We start from the raw sequence: 20095 nt of genomic DNA, 5'->3' as shown, positions 1-20095 counted from the left end.
ACGATTGAATAACCCCCCCACCAAGAACAAAGAAACAAATGCTGTATGGGGTCCATCTAAAGACCTTAACCACTTTGTGATGTTATAGTTTCATGGAATGTTTAGCACCCCTAGTATTTCAACAAGTATCAAGCAAGTACCCACATAAAGCAAACATTTGTAGGAGGAATATGCTCACAATAACTTAAAAGCTGCCTCCTGCTAGAACAACAATTTGTAACCGACAATTCTCCAGTGTAGTTTCTCTTTTAATGAAGTCCAGCAATGCAACCATCCTAATGAAAGATAAATGCACCAATTGGAACATATTCACAGAAATTACAAAATGACTTACAACAAGACAAATCATTCAAGAAAAGATTTCCAGGGTCAAAAGTAAGATGTTTTTCATTGAAACTATTGTACAGCAGTTTGTCAGCCGAGTGGTGTGAGTTGTTGATAACTGTATCGAATTGGGACTCATTCAGAAGGTCAAATTTCTTTGCTGAAGGCTTGATCCTTGCTGATGATGAGACTTTTACATCATGCTTCCATTATGCCTTCCTTCTTCTTTAAGTGTGGTTTCTCCCAATCGTTGTCCACATGGTTTCAGCCATGTCCATTGCAGCTCCATTGCATGTCCATGCTCTTAAGCTCTTATCACATCTGCTGTCAACCAGAGCAAGGATACGTATCCTCCTGTATTCACCTTAAAGCCTTTTTAGCTTCCACATTCAAAGAATTTCTTCCATTCTCGGTTTTTCCCTGGTTCATTTTTCCATCTCCACTAATACCCGGCTGCCTTCATCTGGCATCTCCTCAAGCAACCCCAGGAGATGCAACAACTGCTCTTTTGTGGAATAAGAAAGCGTTAGTATTTTAGGTCAAATATTCTTTCTTAATGCTTCCACTTCTACTTCCACTCTCCCTTTTCACAGTCTTTGTTCACTTTTATTTCTGTAAATGTTCCTATTAACCCATTGACCTGCTGATCTTTGCACCATTTTCCCATGGCAATGCTGGCCTCCCCCTGCCAATGACATTCTCTGTGTCCTATCCATAGAGTCAAAGCATTGAAACAGGCCCTTCAGTCCAACATGCCCATGTCGATCAAATGCCCCATCTACACTTGTCCCATAGTCTGTGTTTGGCCCATATCCCTCTGAATCTTTCCTATCCATGTGCCTATCTAATTGTCTTTTAAATGATGAAATGGTGAGAACCACTATCTTTCTTCCCCACACTGCAGTACATAAACAGTTTATATACCTGTTTTTCTTTCTTTCCCTGGTCTGATGTAGGATCATTGATCTGAAATATTAACTCAGTTTCTCTTTGCTGCCTGATCTACTGAGTGTTTCCAGCATTTTGTTATTCATTGCCATCGCTAATCATAACAATTCTTGGCTTGCACAGTGTGACAACTACTGTTATTAAATTAATAACTAATTCATTATTTTCACTCAGAAATGTGCCTAAATTCCTGCAAAATTTATACGGACTAAATACTCCATTATTTGTTGATAACTTCAACTATCCTCTATTGGGTAGATTGATATACGGTATATGTGTGTTTGCAATGTTTGTAGTATTCAGATTTTTTTAAAGTCACAATCCGAAAGCTAGCTCTATCAAATTACTATTGAAGTACCTTTCTCATGAAGAAACACAATTAACACAGTGTTTTGGAAATGACAATTGTCTCTAATATCTGCTGTTTAACTCAAAGCAATGTAGCTTATCTTATCTGGGTTCTGAAGAGTGACTTGGACAAATAATTTCATTTCATCATCACATATTATTCATTTGCAATTTGGGCTTAACCATGAACTGTAATCTTCTCTGATCTCTTTGCTGTTCTTGCTTTAACTCCACGTACGAGCGGGAGAAAGTGTGAAAGATGGAGGTTACGGGAAAGGCCATGAGAAGAATGCCACTTAAAATGCTGCTTAGAGCCACAACTTGGCCTGGGATGCTTCGTGGCACCATGTCTCCATAGCCCACAGTTGTCATGGTTATAACCGCCCACCAGTAACTCGCTGGGATACTTGTGAACTCATGTGAACTAACCATCTCATTTTCAATAAGATATAGCAATGGAGCAAAGAGTGCAATGGCCACGCACAAGAATAACAAGGAGAAGTCCAAATTCGCGGGTGCATCTGCGAGCAGTTAGTCCCAGTGTTTGTAATCCCAAGGAGTGCCTAGCAAGGCGCATTACATACAAAATCCTCAAGGCACGAAGAACTCGCAGAACCAGCCCCACTTTGTCAAGGTAGCTACTTCCTCCTCCAGGCTTTCCATTCTCCGCTGAGGTGTGGTCCACCAGAAGGGTAATGTAATAGGGTAAGATAGCTATAATGTCAATGATATTCAGAGGAGTCCTTAGGAACACAAACTTGCTGCGGGCCTGTATGAAACGTAGCACAAACTCCAGAGAAAACCAACCTACACATACAGTTTCCACGATGAAAATGTTGTAACACTTCTGGGAACAAATACCCTGTAGATAAAAAATATCAAACAAAACAATGAATAAATGTCGTCACATTTAAAAAATTTTAACATATAAAATCTCTTTCAAAGTGTTCAGTCTAGATTGATGTATGGAGGCACAAGAGAATGCAGATGGTGGAATCTATAGCAACATAAGAAGAGCAACTGGAGGAACTCAACGGGTCAGGCAGTATCTGGGGAGGGAAATGGATGGTCAGTATTTCAGTGTGTGTAGGAAGGAACTGCAGGTGCTGGTTTAAACCCAAGATCGACACAAAAAGCTAGAGTAACAGCGGGTCAGACAGCATCCTTGGAGAAAAGGACTAGGTGACGTTTCGGGTCAAGACCCTTCTTCAGACTGAAATTCGGGGAAAGGTGAATGTTGGGACTCTTTGTCCATGAGTTCCACCAGTTGGTTTCCTTCTTGTTACATTAATGCATGGTTCTTGAAATAATCTACAAATTTCACCCTCAAGTTTATTTCCATTAAAATATAGCAATAGGCTCCTTCTAATAGGACTATCCTTTATTTTTTCTCACTCAATCCAATTTATGATTTTATGATTGTGACATGGACATATTTATGGGCTAATAATGGCATAACTTTGGAGCCAGAATGTATTAAGTTCTGATCTTGTAGCGTAAAATATTTCTTTAACTATAATTATAATTCATATAGAGGTACTTAACACATTTAAAAAATATATTTGAGAAAATTAAACAAATTGATAAAATTTAAATCTGTATTAGAAACTATGATGAAATTATATCAGCGAGATTTAATTAGATAATGTTGATAATTTTGACATTTTTTAGGATCATCATAACAAAACTCAACCTGAATAAATTCAGAGAACTAAAGTCAGTTCAAAAATATTAAAATGCCTGTGACTGTACACGTACAACAAAATGTCAACTTGTCATGAAATTGTCCAAGAATTTGAACAGTAAAGGTTTAGAGTTAAACAATCACCTTCACTGTGTGCATGGGAATATCATACAGCTTCCATTTTCTGCAGAAAGGCTGAGGTAGATTGAAAGTGGCAATGAAAACATAGGTATTGTGTTTGTGTCAACTACGAACAAAGTATGTATTGCAGGTTAGAGGTATTACGTTGATAACTTGCAATATGGTAATGCATTGAATGAAATTGGTCAAAAGTTATAAATGGCATAAATTATTAAATTACAAAGTGAAATGTGTTACGATGGAAATTCTCAAGGGGTTTTATTGTACAATGGGTTTTATTGGCATTAGGAGGCAGAAGCTGGACTCAGTCTTCATGTCCCAATTGTATAACAAAGTAGAGTTTAAGTTTTGCACATCATTTCAGAAATTTGTCTCCATTCATTTAAATGAAACCAAATTTCAGAAATGGGGAGTAATATGCAATGTTCAAGAAGATAGCTGTGGATTTTAGATTTGAACGCAAAGAAAAAGTTTCCTGTAATAGAAAGGGTTTTGTGACCTCATACTTATAAAAAAGAGATGACATTTGAAATACAGCAAACTGCAAACTCATTCACCTTCATGACTATTAATGCACCAAAGAGAAATTTTCTGATAAAAAGCACACAATCAAATCAATAAAAATTCTGGTCATTCTCTTGTGGTCTTGCACTTGGGAATTCAAGGGAAGGGCACTTGTCTTGGGAGGATTAGAGGGCTGGGCAATATTCCAGACTGATCCTCCCTCCTCAATCACCTCTCTCGTTTCTGTTCAACTCCCTCGTGTTCTCTCTCCTGTTTGGCTGATTTATTATGATGAAACCCAGAGAGTAATTTAGTAAGGTCCTCAGGGACTTGTTCATTTTGGTTGAGCTTTGCCTGACTCATGCCTGGTTTGAAGAACTAAAGAATTGTACCCCCCCACCCTAGTCACTGCAGAATATTTCAATTTTACTATTTTATACTGTGAAACTGATTTCAACTCTAAAATACAAGATTTCTCAAATCTGAAATAAAATTGTGGTCTCTTATTTAATTATTGAACAGCACAACACAAGAACAGGTCCTTCAGCCCAAAATGTCTGTGCCGAACATGATGCAAAATTAAACTAATCTCCTCTGCCTGCACGTGACCCATATCCCTCTATTCTCTGCATATTCACGTGGATAATCTATAAACTATTGGATCTATTATTTGTTTTCAGACTCTAAGTATTGGTAATTTTAGATATAATTGAAAACAAAAGTCAGTTTATGACTTTGATTTCCTTAGTTAATGGATAAAATAAATGAATTATTTAATGCATGGTTACACGGTGGTGCAGCGGTAGAGTTGTTGCCTTATAGCGCCAGAGACCAGGGTTCGATCCTGACTATAGGTGCTGTCTGTATGGAGTTTGTACGTTCTCCCTGTGATCGCGTGGATTTTCTCCAAGATCTTGGTTTCCTCCCACACTCCAAAGACGTACATGTTTGTAGGTTAATTGACTTGGTATAAATGTAAATTGTCTCTAGTGTGTGTAGGATAATGTTAATGTGTGGGGATCACTGGTCAGTGTGGACTCGGTGGGCTGAAGTGCCGGTTTCCGTGCCGTATCTCTAAACCTCAATATCTCTGGATTCTAGCAGGATAAAGTGATGCAACTATTATAATAAATCAAACCATTTGAGACAAGACTATTCAACAAATTTATGCATGACTAATTTTTATGCATACCTGGGACAGGATATTTCACGTTCCAGTTTAAATTATGAGAAAAAGACAAGCAAATTCACATGTGTACAAAATGTTAAAAATTAGGGAGAAATAATGTAAGTGATTTAGCATCACATATTACACTCAAAGGATCTGTAAAAATAGTGCCGACATGACCAGACCTAAAATATTCCAGCCTGTGGGATTTTTAGTAAATGTAGGCAAATTAAGAATGGTATTGAGAAAAGCCAGCCTTCTAGAAATGTGTTCCTGGTTTGGAACATTAAATACATTACAAATTCATGCCAGTACTTTTATTCTGGTTCTGAAATTAACTCCATAAATTCCAGTAGAATAAATTTTGAAGGCAGATTTTAGATATGCAGGGAATGGAGAGATATGGCTTATGGACAGATAGATAAGAATTGGCATCATGTTCAGCACAGATATTGTGGGCTGAAGGGACTGTTCCTGTGCTATACTATTCCATGTTCTATGATAGCACAAGCACTATGTTACAGAGGAATTGGATGTGGACTATAACTTGGCAGAGGGCTTTGTACAAAGATTGGAGCATATCTATGGATATAGTACCAAATCCATTCACACACTAGTGAACTTGATCATGATGCAGAAATTGGTGGCTGTTCTTCTGTTGCCATCCACTGCAGCATCTACTTGGTCACAATTCAAAAGTTGGCAGCATATATACAAATAAATATTCCAACTTAAACCAAGTCATGCATATGTTAACTGCAGAGACCTAATGTGAGAGTGTTGCAATAGAAGTTTAGACTGGTGCCATGCAAACTCACACCACTGTGGATTAGAATGTACAAAGGAGGTTGTTATCTGTCACAGCCATTCACTACTCTGCAGGTGGATCTAGAGTTCCTCCATAGATGGTGGCTACCTTCTGGCACAGTGGCACAGCAGTAGAGATAAAACACCTCAGTCCCAGGTTCAATCTCGACCACGGGTGCTGTCTGTATGGAGTATGTATGTTCTCCCTGTAACCGTGTGGGCTCTCTCCAGCAACTCTGGTTTCTTCCCACATTCCAAGGACGTGCAGGTTTGTAGGTTAATTGGCTTCTGTAAATTGTCCCTAGTGTGCAGGATAGAACTAGTTTTCGGTGTTCGTTGGTCAGCGCGGACTCAGTGGGGCGAAGAGCCCGTTTCCATGCTGAATTTATAAACACTAACCTAAACTCTAAACCACATGGCAATGGAGTAATGCCGCACTATAGCTCCAGGACAGGAAGGCACATGAAAGATAAACACCCTGAGGATGCTTCAGTGAAGAGAGTTAATGTTTTCATGCAGTTTAACAGGACCCAAACTTACATTGGGATATTTATTTTTGTTGTCTCTTACTTTTGAATTGAATTGAATTGTGCTAAGAAACTGCTGCGTCGGAGCCATGAGAGGGTGACAGTGAAGTGTTGGACAGGTGTTGGTAACTCAGACAAGTTCTCTGTGGGCATCCGGGGCAAGAAAGGGCTTTTAAGTTTGGCTTCTCCCTTCTTTCATCCTCCACCTCACAGTACATATAATACTTATATAGCACACAATAAATATTAAGTTGGTTAATAGCTACACCATGGAGTCCACTAGAACAGGCTGGATGAAGGAAGTACTTTATAGCAGGCCAGAGGTCAGCTGTACCCATACAGTGCGGTACGTACGAGGCATTTATTGATTCCAGACTAAGGTACTTAAGCAGGAATGTTGCAGCAGCAGGGAGGCACCAGCAGATAAGACATGCTTCTAGTTATCCTCTGATGAGTGTAATACTCTAGCTCAAACACAGTCTGTGTCGCAGATTGTTACAAAATGAAGGTCCGATGAACGTCAAGGTACAAATTTTAAAACTTGAAACAAATAGAGGAACCGTTCCCTCCGCAACTCCCAGGTTAACTTGCCCCTTCCCACCCAAACCACCCCCTCCCTAGGCATTGGCGGAAAACCCGGGGGGGGGCCAGGGGGGGATGTGTCCCCTTCTTGTTTTCAGAGGTAGGGGATGGTCCCCCTCACGTTACAAACTTTAAATATGTGGCACAGATCTGCAGTAATTGACTAATTCTAACGGTAACGGCCCCGTAGTAGAAGCATCCACGTTGCGGGGCTGGAAACTGGAAGAGTCCCAAGCTAATTACCGTTCACAGGGCGCATGGCTGAAGCTTCCGATGCCTCGCGTGTGTTTGTGAGTGTGCAAATGTGCACACGGCCGCCAAAAATTTGTGTCCCCCCTGTCCCATGGTCCCCTCCATGTTTTGACAGCGGTTTCCGTCTCTGTCCCTAGGTACTTTCCCCAGCAACCACAGGAGACGCAACAACTATCCCTATAACTCCCCCTCGACTCTGTCCAACTCCACCCAACAGCTTTTCAGGTGAGGCAGATGTTCACTTGCACCTCCTCTAACCTTATCTACTGTATCCTCTGTTCCAGGTGTGGACTCCTGTATATCGGCAAGACCAAGCGCAGGCTCGGCAATTGTTTTGCTGAACATCTCCAATTCGTCCGACTAACCCTATCTGATCTCCTGGTTGCTAAATATTTTAACTCCCCTTCCCATTCCCACACTGACCTTTATGTCCTGGGCCTCCTCCATTATCAGAGTGAGGCCCAGTGCAAATTGCAGGAACAACACCTCATATTTCGCTAGGACAGCTTATGCCCCAGCAGTATGAACATTGACTTCTCTAACTTCACGTAACTCTAGCTCTCCATCCCTCACCCCTTCCCAGTTCTCTGATCAGTCTGACTGATCCTCAATTACATTCTGTCTCTGCTTAGTTGTTACCTTCTCCTAGCTAACAATTATCTATCCTACATTTTCCATGATCTCCATCCCCTTTGTCTCATTTTCACACCTTACACTCCCTAATCTCTGTATTTCCCTCTCCCCTGGCTCAATCTGAAGAAGGGTCTCGACCCAAAACATCACCCATTCCTTCTCTCCAGAGATGCTGCCTGTCCTGCTGAGTTACTCCAGCATTTTGTGTCTATCTTCAGTTTAAACCAGCATCTGCAGTTCCTTCCTACACAAACACAAATAATTTGTGGAATTGTGGCAACAGCCAGAGGAAACTAACAATCAATTAACCAATTAGTAGTGGAAGATCACTTTAAATTAGGCTCAATGTTCAGTTGTTAAATTTGTTGGACAGTCTTAGATAAAGCATTGAGCTCCATCGGGGTAGCACTGCTCGGCGTTAGGAGTGATTAATCAGCCATGATTGAATGGCGGAGTAGACTTGATGGGCCGAATGGCCTAACTCAACTCCTATCAATTATGACCTCACGACCTTATGACTGAATGCTCTACCTGCTCCCAACATACGTGACACCAATTTCACCAATGTGGCAATGGCATGATTCTATTCACAATTGTGCACCATATTCTAGGGCAAAATATGATATCATTAACCTTTATATCATTATCTCCATCTCAGGAATGAAGTCACATTGAATCAATGAAGGAAATGCACAAATTCATAACTTGAGGAAGCAAAGGAAAAATATGATCAGAAAAATATTACCAGATATCATTGAAACCTATTTATGATTCTATTTTAATTCAATCGAAATAATTTTTATTATAGATTGGTGGCCACATCTATTTAGTTCTGTAAACTAAAAGATTGCCAAATGAACGTATTATGCATGGATTAGTGTTTTTGAAACAATAAAGCGGCTGGCTCTATAAATCTACGTTTCAGTCTTCCATTAATCCCTCGTGTAATGCAAGGTCTGGGTTCACGTTAACTAACAACTGTCGTTCGGTTGTTCTGTTTAGCCTCAGTTACAGACAAGGTTGTTAAAACAATTATGAAAGCATCCATTAACGTCATAAAATATAACACAAAACAGAAATTGCTGGGAATACTCAGCAAGTCAGGTGGCATCAGTGGAAAAAGAAACAATTAATGTCTCAGATTGAAAAAACTTTCATTAGAACTTAATAATACTCGCTGATTAATGCAAAGCGTTGTGAAGGTGAGTTTAGTTTAATTTAGTTTAGTTTAGAGATATAGCATGGAAACAGGCCCTTCAGCCCACCTGGAAATTATTGAGGCCTCCCCCTCATTTAGTCTCTCGATGCTCCTGTCAAAGATCTGGCTGCTCCAGTGTCCCTGTCTTTAGATAGAGTGCTAGAGTATCTCAGCGGGTCAGTGGCATTTCTGGAGTAAAAGGATGGGTGACATTTCGGGTCGGGACCCTTCTTCAGACTTCGTTCAGCCCTCTGCTCATATACTTATCAGTGTTAAGAAGGGTCCCGACCCAAAACGTCGCCCATCTTTTTTCTCCCGAGATTCTGCCTGACCCGCTGAGTTACTCCAGCACTTTGTGTCTATCTTCTGAAAATACCAGCATCTGCAGTTCCATTCAACACTCTCTGTCTTTAGACTGAAATATCATCATGCATCCCCAAAGTTAGGAAGACTAACATGGCCACAGAGTGTGGTAAAGCTTTAGAGCAACTGGCCTCTAAGTTATGGATTCAAGCCCGGCTCCGGTCAGTCTAGTTTCTGAATACACTTTCAGGTTTCTCACATCCAGCAGGAATGGAATGATGATGAGGGGCCTCGATCAGGGAAGCACATTTGGTAAAAGATGTGTAGTGTAGACTTTAAACACATTACTTGGGTATAAATTGGTCCAGGTTTCCCTTTGATTCTAAAGGAATCAAGAACCAGAGGACATAGGTCTAAGGTGAGAGGGGAAAGGTTTAATATGAATCTGAGGGGCAACGTTTTCACACTGAGGGCAGTAGGTATATGGTATAAGCTGCCAGAAGAGGTAATTGAGGCAGATACCATATCAAAATGTAAAAAACATTTGGGCAAGTACATGGACAGGAAAGGTTTAGACGTATATGGGCCAAACGTGGGCAGGTGGAACTAGTATAGATGGGGCAGCTTAGTCAACTTGGGCAGGTTGGGCTGAAGGGGGTGTTTCTGTGTTGTATGACTCTATATCTGTATGACCACAGCCACAAACATCTCTTAATATATCTACGCGTCTGATTCTGTAGGTGCACCATGGGCACTAGTTGACCATAATGCATTCATGTTCAATTTTACCAGGGCAAACTACACTTTAAACTATACAATTGTTCTTCAAAATTGTAGATAGCACAAAGCAGGGAATTAAAGCAGAGGTCAGGGTAACCAATTTTCCAAGATGTTCTTTTATCGACAAAGTTGCCGGTCATGCTTTTAGAACGACTATATTTTTAATAAAGTTAAAAATCAAATATCTGATGCAATTTGATTTGGTTCCAAGTGCATAGATATTGTATTGATGTTTAACCACCCACCTATCATATGAAATAATTTGGTTTCAAGTGGGAGAATTCTATGTTCTAGTATACAAAACCTTTCAAAAACTGGTGGGAAAATCTGCTTCAGGTTTCTTGAGGCAGCAAAATGTCACAGTGGCTGCCTCACAACTCCAGTGAGCCAGGTTCAATCCTGACCACTGGTGATGTTTGTGTGGAGCCTGTACAGTTTCTCTGGGTTTCCTCCAAATGCTCTGGTGTCCCTCTGTATCCTAAAGGCATGGCGGTAGGTAGGTTAATAGGCCACCACAAAATCGCCCCATGAGTGTTGGTGAGTGAAAGAATTTGTGTGGAGTTGATGGAATTTGGGAAAATAAAAATAAATTTGTGGAGACACAAGAAACCGCAGAAACTGTAATCTTGAACAAAATTGATTGCTGTTCCCCAAAGATCACAATTCTTTTGGATTTCACTAATGAAATGGATGCTGTTCCGCCTATTATTGTCACTGTCAGCTTTTAAAAACTACTGCCAATTAGTCACATTGCCCTGTGTTTTCCTCATTAGCCATAGTTAGAGAATCACACAGCATGGAAACGGGACCTTCAGCCCATCTCACCCATGCTGGGTAAGGTGCCCTTCCAGACTAGTTCCATTGCTGTACTACCTACCTCAGCCATTTCCTCTGGCAGCTCGTTCTATATACCCATCACCCTCTGTGTGAAAATGTTGCCCCTCGGAATCCTATTAAAATCTTTCCCTTCTCATCTTCAGCCTATGCCCTCTAGTTCTTGATTCCCTGAACCTAGGAAAAAGACGGTGTGCATTTACACTATCCATGCCAAGGAAATTCTTTCCATTTACGTGGGTATCTGATTGATTGCAAAGCTAATTCACAACTGGAGGGAATAAAAATGCACAAATGTTATTGATAGCTATATCAGGAGGAAATGACAACTCTTCCAGGATAGTTGGCAATTTTCAGATAACTGCTGTTCATTACTTTTGCCCGAGGCCAGAAGCTGGCAGTAAGCAACAGGCAAGAAGATACAGCTTAAAGTTTTTTTTATTCATCAACAATTTCTCCGTTCACATCTGGAGCTCTGCCACAGTGCGAGGACAAGGCAAGACATTTCAGTGAATGCTACAGGATACTAATCTGCTTCCATCTTCTCCACAGATTGATTCCATAGCTGTCCCCTGACATAAATTACATAAATGACTGGCAAAACATTGGAACTGTGACTGATTTAACATCATTTAAATAGGATTCAGTTCCTCCTTACAACTTTCCCCAGCCTCCATTGTTACTTTAATTAAAGCTATTGCTTTCATCAATGGTCTTTTATTTTATTTATGATCTCCCAGCGTCTGTACTTTAGCCCTGGGCTGGCAGCATGAATTAGATGTCGGGACTTTAGGTTATTTTATATCCCATCTCACGATGGGTCTCAATCAATAACATTTTGTCTTTTTTTTCCCAAATTAATAATTGCCCTAATGTACACTGTTACTGTTGCAAAGAAATTGAAGATAGCTTAAAGTAAAGCTGCAATTTTGAGATAAGAAGCAGAAATGGAAAAGTGTTGGGATGGCCAAAAGACTATCTGAAATGACTTTGATGCTGGTAAGAATGTATAAATACCTGTAGCCAACAAAATGTAAATATTGGTTTAAAAATACTGCCTGAGAGCTGGGGAGTATTTATTTCCAGATTGTTTACAGACATTATTTAGTGGAAGATTTTCTTTACATAGGCAGCATACTGCAATGTTATTTTTTCTGCCCCCAAATATAAATACCACCATAAGTATAAAGAGGCTCACAATAACTTTGTGTGGAGCCTCATGACCTGTTCTCTGTACTTCGCTGACGATAAGGAATTGCTTTGAATTCAATGTCTAATTGCAGCATAAATCATAGTATACATTTATGCATCTCGACCATCCTTTCTGTACATAAACAGTAGGACTGAACCAAACAAAATGTTTAAAATAAAGGAATTTAAGGTCAATAAAACTTGATATGATTGTTTTTAGCCTCAATTATGCAATAGCTAGGACGTAATAGCTGTGTTCTTGCTATCAGATGTAGGCTCCCCATGTGGGATATGAGATGGTTTTCTTTCAGTTTGACTGTGGCCTCACTCTTGCAGTGGCGGAGACCCCAGGCCAGGCAAGAATGGGAAGGGGAAGTAGCGTGGCTTGCAACCCGGAGTTCCAACCGGCCCTGGTGGCAAGAGGGCAAGTGTTCAGTGAGGTTATCTACCAGTGGTCTCACTGATGCAGAGAAGGTCAAGTCCAGATGCATTAGACGCAGTTGAAGGAGATGCATGTGAACCCCTGTCTCACCTGGAAATGCCATTTGGGTCCCTGAATGGAGATGAGTGGTGCAGGTGGTGTTGGGACAGGTGTTTCACCTCCTGCCGTTGAAGGAGAAAGTATCTCAGGATGGTGGGGAAGGGGTTTGTGACATAGATTTGTAATGGGTTGGGAATAGAAATTGGAAAAATTAAAAATATTCCATGCTCCATGTTCATGCTCCCAGAAAAAAACTCCTTCAATTTCTCTTTGTCTGATAGAGATAGCAATGACTTGGATGAAATAATAATTAATTCAGTACATAAATTCAAAGACGACTCTGTAAGTGGCTGAGTAAGTTGTATAAGTGGTCATGGAAGTTGCAAAGAGGCATAACTATATTATGCAATAGAAATAACTACAGGGATTATTGTAGAAAACTTTCAATCCATCCACTTCAAACTGATGAAAGAGAATGTGAAGTAGATTCTTAAGGACATACGAAAATCAAAAATAACTAACATGCAGCTATAATATGGTCAAATAGGCTGTTGAGTTTTAATACAAGAGAACAGAAATACAAAATTTAGGAAATTATGCATTATTTAGATTTGCACATAAATTACTTTGACTGGGGATAAGATATAATATAAAATGACCAGAATGATAACAAGGAATTAAATGATAATGTTAGGCTGCCAAACCTATCCCACTTTCCTTTCCCTTTAAAAGGTTTGGGAAATGATCCAATCAATTTTTTAAATGACAAATTGATTCTATAGGATACTGTAAATAAAGAAAAATTACTTCACAGAAATAAACTGTAAATAACATAACTTTAAAATCAAACCTTGGGTCATTTATAAGTGAAAATTGTGTAGGATATCTTCTTCGCAGAAGGGCTTTTAAAATATATTCTTCAATTCACCAAATGGCTCAAAGGTGCCAAGATAGCAACAGATATATTTTCATAACAAGTAAGGAAGATGGAAGATGAATCAATGAATCATCCATCTTCTAAACGCACAATGAAATGGATTCTGTTGAGTTTAGCGTGCTCATTTAATTCTTCATTTAAGATTCTCCCTTGGAGAAAAACTATGTACACTTTTCAGTTGTGTTTCTATAAATGTGTTCATTTTACTATTAACCAGAAAGCATTCATGCCTCAGATCTATTTATATTTAGGCACAAAGTAAATCCCTCAAATCTGCTCCACCGTCAATAAGAACACAGCTGATCTGAGAGTGATATCAATTCTGTAATTTCACCTACTCCCAGTAATCTTTCACCCCTTACAAGAATCAATCAAATGGAGACACGAGACCAGAATCTTCAGCAAAAAACACACCTCTGGAAGAACTCTGGGGATCAGGCAGCAGCAAGAATCAAAATGCTTTCCATTCCCTCCACAGATGCTGCCTGACCCACAGAGTTCATCCAACAGTTTGCATTTTTACTCAAGATGTTTCCTCATATCTGTCTTAGATGGATGGCTGGTTATTTTTAGTAAAGATGTTGAGTTCTTGATTCTTCTACATGGAGAAACGTCTTCTCCACATCCGCCTGGTTAGTTTCTTGAACATTTCCCCGTCTCCCTCTCCACAGCTGCCATCTGTCCTAAGTGCTTCTTGCATTTATTGTTTCAATCTCTATCCCTGCAGCCACCCAAGAACAAGAGCACCCAAGAACAAGAACAAGAACAAGAACAAGATACTATAGTATCTCAAGTAAGGTATTATCATTATATAATTTGTAGAAACAAACCACTGCAGTTGCTAGTTAATACACAAAGGGACACAAAGTGCTGGAGTAACACAGCAGGTCAGGCTGCATCTCTGGAGAACACCGATAGGTGACGTTTCTGGTGGAGACCCTTCTTCAGACTTTGCAGAGAGGTGATGATTGGCGAAGTCAATGATAGTGGCCCACAGGCAGCCGGAGTGCAGCTAAGGGTTGGCTGTTGCGGTGGCAAGCATGGCCTGGTAGTGGCTGAGGAAGCTGTGTGGGGAGGTGGTGGCAGAGGTAGGTCTGGCCTTGAAGTGGCCGGGAGGGCATTGCGGGCCTGCGAAGGCAGGAGCGAGGGTGGGGGCGGGGGTGGCGTCGGCAACCGTCAGCAGATCCATCCGCTATAACCAAAATCCGTAATAAAGAGGTCCATTAAAATGAGTTTAAGACATCATTCGTGTATGTATAAGAGCACAAAATATTTTGTGATAGACTGTGTGTTCAGATGTGTTGATCAGGTACTGCTCTGCCCCAGATCATCAAATGATACAGTTTATGCCTCATCCTTGGTATCTAATTTTGTGAGTTTATCGTTGTATGTGTGCACTCACCTGAGTTTTCCTGGGACAATGTTGCCTCTACTGCCCACAATAGTGGGGGGGATTTGGGGTGGCAGATGGCGCATGTGAACAAGTATATTTTGGAACATGTACACTCAACCTACCCCCAGTGTTTTTGTGACGATTGTTCTGGAACTTATTATGGAAAGAAATACCCTACTGCTTTAATATGGAGTGCAGTACATAAATATATGTGTCTGAGGAAGGATGGACCTGTGTAGTTTTTTCTTTTTCAATCATTGTTAATATGTTCACACAACTTTACGATCAACAAGGGAGCATGTTCAGTGTGCTGTTTACTCTTATAGATAAATCATGATATAGAAAGGCAGCTGGGTTTACTTTCCTTTGAGCAGAAAATAATAAATAGAGATGTTCAAAAGTATGAAACATTTTGGAAATGTAAGTAAGAAAATAAAATGTTTACAACGGCGGATGCACGAGAAGCAGACGAACAAGGTTTGAGATGATTGAAACAAGAACAAACAGTAACATGAGGTAACAATTTATTTTATACACAATATTTTTTTGTGATTTGGAATGTGCTGCCTGAAAGCACGATGAAAGCAATAACATTTCGGGGAATAGGATAATACTTGAAAGGATAGTTAAAGGGCCATGGGGAAAAAGAGACCCCATGGAGCTGAAGGAATTGAGCTATCAAAGAGATGGCACAGGCATAATGGGTCAAATGACCTTCTTCTAATCTGTATCATTCCATGACTTTGTGAAACATTATTATACAATTACTGAACAATATGAAGCCAGAATTAATTTAAACATATGCAAATATTATATTGCCATAGACTTGGCTGAGCTAATTTTCAATTTCTAAATCGGTATACTGTGAATGGCTCAATTGTAATCATGCATTGTCTCTCAGCAGACTGGTTAGCATGTGACAAAAGCTTTTCGCTGTACCTCGGTACACTTGGCAATAAACTAAACTGAACTAAATTATTAGACTAAATAATACCATTGGATATTGAAACCTAACCATGTCTTGCATTTGTTGATAAAATATGGTTTAACTGTACACTGTCAAGCCAAGTATAAGTCATTAGGAAGTATAAGAGCAAACTTACTTGATCCTCTTCGGCTCTGAGGTCAGGCATGGTACTGATTGATAGATTAACAACAGTGATTGTCACAAATATAACAGAGAGACAGGCAAATATTTTTCCTGGAAGTCCTGACTGGGGGTTTTCCACCATATCCCTGAGTTGTGTCATGAAACGATTGCATTTCGACGATTCAACTAAATCAACCAACATTTCACCCTCTACCAGATCTTCCTCAATAGCATTCATTTCTGCAAACTCCTCGATCTTCTGTAGGTATCGGCGACGGCAGCACCACTCCAGGTTGTCATCCTCAATGCCCCAGTAGAGCAATTCGTCTTGGAAAGAAAGGGCGCACATTTCCCTCAAGAGTCTCAACTTCCCAGCCCTTAGGAAAGTCAGTATTGTTCTAAAGGCACCTGGGTTTCGGTCAAAGAAATATTCGTTTGATGTCACATCGTAATCATCGCAAATCTTCATTATTTCATCAAAGGTTTGGCAAAACCGAAGCTGTCCAAGACGTGTTAAAGGAAAGCCATCCAGAGTGGTCCATGGTAGTATGTATTTAATTCCTCCGACATTTATTACAACTTGGTGCTTGCGATCCCCTGGGAGTGCACTGCCGAACAAGTCTTTTTGAGGGGAAATGAGATGAGCTCGATTGTAGAACACGCCTTTCAAACTTTGTGTTTCATTATAGATTATGTGATTAAAGGAGGTGTCGGAGGCACAGCTGAGGGTGCTGTAATCATAGTCCGAACTGTCTCCTGCCAGCAACGTCATCCTGGATGAAACTCCTCACATCACTGTAACCAGGCACAGTTAGAAAGTGTAGCAAACTATAAGAGAGAGAGAGAAGAGAATGAGTGCCATAAAGATCAATAACTATGTGAAGGCATTGTAAAGAAAGGAAAGTTAACTAAAAGTGCCCCGTATTTTAGTTTTGTTTAGAGATACAGCAGGGAAACAGGCCCACCGAGTCCATGCTGACCATCGATCACCCATACACACCAGTTCAATGTTATCCCTCTTTTGCATTCCACACACACACCACTGGCAATTTTCAGAAGCCAATTAACCTACAAACCTGCACGTCTTTGGGATGTGGGAGGAAACCAGAGAACCCGGTGAAAACACACGTGGTCACAGTGATAATGTACACAGACAGCACCCAGTGGTCAGGATCAAACCCGGGCCTCTGGCGCTGTGAGGCAGCAGCTCTATCGCTGTGCCACAATGCCACCCTAAAGAGACAAAGACACAATTTAAATCATGAAGCATCTTATCTGACCGTTTGTGTTATCACCTGTGAAGAATATGGATTATACTCCACTAATCCTTATCACATGCCTCCAAAACCGACACAGATTAGTTCACATATGAAAAATAAACTTTGAATATTAATCACTTTTATTGTTGATAAAATATAATTGTCAGCCGTATGATACAAATGCAATCCATCAGTCCTGTGGCCCTCTCTGATTTAGCTTCTATTAATATCAAACGATTAGATAACTCCTAAAACTATGCTCTATTGTATTAAGTATGGGCTCAATAATTCATGTCTGTTATTAAACGCTACATTAGTGAAGGGCTCATTTATCCATGTATTTATCCATGTTGAATAAAAAATTTGGTGAGAGGCAGCACTTGTTTGCTACTCAATGGTTCAATGGTACTTTATACTCACATTTACCTAAATACAGTGAAACGCATTTTTGTGTGTGCATACAGCCAGTGTCAATCCTACTGTGCATTAGGGACAATCGTACTCACTACAAGAGTGTACCATGGTGGACTACATAGAGTCAGCACACAGGAGTCGCCACGTTTTAGGCGCCATCCTGTACATTTAAAGTCTGAAATTATGTAACTTAACTTGGCCATAAAGTCCCATTGTCCTACTAATTACATTTTTGCACACTGCCGGTAATTTACTTGAAGGCATCTGAAAAGGTGTCGCGGTTCTCATCCAAATTTACCTCAGCTAGATTGCAATAATTTCCTCCAAACTAAATAACAGATAACATTACCTCGGGCTGAGGTCCTTGTGGGAACCAGGGACCCATATGTGTTTTATTTACGACTGATGACTGGTATTTTATTTTACAAACAGTTGGCCTTTTGCTGAAATTATCCCAGACTCAGAAGCGGGTCCCATTCAGTAGCCAGAAGTAACAAGAGGCGGGGGGCGGGGGATACCTACAATACGATTTGGATAAAACATCCAACTGGGCCGATCATGCTGCAAAATTAATGGATCACAAAGGAATTGCAAATCACCCCAAATAAGAATACTTGGAATTAATCGTTAGATTTACAAATACATTTTCAATCTCATACAAATGACAGCTGGTGGTTTGCACAGCCTTTTTGTTAAACAAACATTTTTCACTTGCGTTATATCGAGGACAGCATCGGGTACATATTTTTAAAAACATCATCTTGTTAACCTTTTAACGCAATGTGATTTCACGATGACATCAAGAAACATAACTCATAAACAATCCCAGGCAAAACATCATTTGCTGTGTATGAGATAGTTTTGAGAACGTTGTTTTCTTATTTATGATTATATTTCGAGAGACTTTGCAAAGAATACACAAGCACACAAACACATATCTTCACCTGTTGCAGACTACTGCAGACGTTCGTGTGTGTTTTTATGAAGCATTGGATTGTATTAAGCACTGTTCAATACCGTTTTCTACACAAGCTACCGCTCAGCAACATTCAAAATAAGCATCTCCGCGGTATCAGGAATCGCCGAGGTCGTGATTACCGCAACAATAAAACAAGGTTTCACATCTTCGAGAGGTTAAAACAAAGAGCAAAGCGACTGTACACTCCAAATCGCAAATGCAAGAATAGCAAGCGAGAAGACAGTGGTTCCTGTAAGTTCTTGGTTTGTGGAGCGTTTGCACTGAGCTGGAAACTGAACGAAATGATTGCTGTTTAGTCGAGTTTTACATCGCGAGGAAGCCGTACGTTGGACATTAAACTCGGATTTAACTGAAAATAAAAGGCGTGCACGGACAACGGACAAGCCGACTAAACGGTCAGATATTCCACTAGAACACTATCTAGTCCTGAGATTGATTTAAAGTTTCGCAAAGGTTTTGTGTTCCCTCTTAACCGGGTAATGCCAACCTCTGCGAATTATATACACCCTGGCTGCCAATATAATGCCCCATCATACAGGAAACCAAAATGATTTAATTCATCCTTAAGCACTTGTAGCCGCACCATGGACAGAAATGCAACGGATTGGTATTTGAAAACTTACACTGATCTTATCCCACGCCGAGAAAGTTCTTCGGATCTCCAGTTTAGAGGGAAGTTACTTTGCACTGGGATTTTGTGACTCGACAACCGGCTGCACCTACACCTTGCACCAGCGCCTCTCCATATAAAGTATAAAGCGTGGAAGTGGTATGTGCAATGCTCGAGCATCAGTACCAACAGGCTGTAATCTCATCTGTTCTGACGCCACTCGGAGGACGTGCTCGGTGGTTGAGAAGGTTTGAGTGAAAGCCATGGCAACCAGCGCTTTCAGAATGGAGGATTTCCCCTCACCCTCCCCTTAAGTGGAAATGATCAAGCTGAGGGGAAGGAAATAATAACTCACACAGAACATGCAGAGTGCAGTAAAAGGAACAGTCCTCCCTATCCACCCCCCCCCCCCCCCCATCTTCTGATTGACCCAAGTATAAGGCTCATTGCAAATACACTCTCAGAAGGTCTAAAATATATAAAACCCGAGCGTTGTGTTTAACTGTTTAAGATTCACGTCAACATCGACACCGAGATGTATTGCAACATATCCATGGAACAGTTTAGTTTAACCCTCACATTCTCAAGGTGCAATGAACTACAATCCATCCAGCGAAGACCATGTTCTTTTAAATACGGTAAACCTAAACCCAAGATTGTCTATAGCTTAAAAAAGGACACAGTGTGTTGGAGACAAGGAATTGCAGG

General features: G+C 40.4%; 1 protein-coding gene across 1 annotated transcript; it reads right to left on the bottom strand.

Annotated features, from left to right (window-relative positions):
* Nucleotides 1-232: 232 nt before the first annotated feature.
* Nucleotides 233-19750, bottom strand: kcng1 (potassium voltage-gated channel, subfamily G, member 1). The gene is given in 4 exon segments (XM_055652468.1): nt 233-2115; nt 2117-2482; nt 16139-16953; nt 19401-19750. Coding segments are annotated over 3 exon segments (1470 nt in total). The 5' UTR covers nt 16898-16953; nt 19401-19750; the 3' UTR covers nt 233-1770.
* Between the last annotated feature and the right edge of the window lie 345 nt (nt 19751-20095).

The sequence above is a fragment of the Leucoraja erinacea genome, chromosome 21 (genome assembly GCF_028641065.1).
Source record: "Leucoraja erinacea ecotype New England chromosome 21, Leri_hhj_1, whole genome shotgun sequence".
In the NCBI taxonomy this organism is placed as follows: domain Eukaryota; kingdom Metazoa; phylum Chordata; class Chondrichthyes; order Rajiformes; family Rajidae; genus Leucoraja; species Leucoraja erinaceus.
This window is presented reverse-complemented; position numbering and strand designations above follow the sequence as displayed.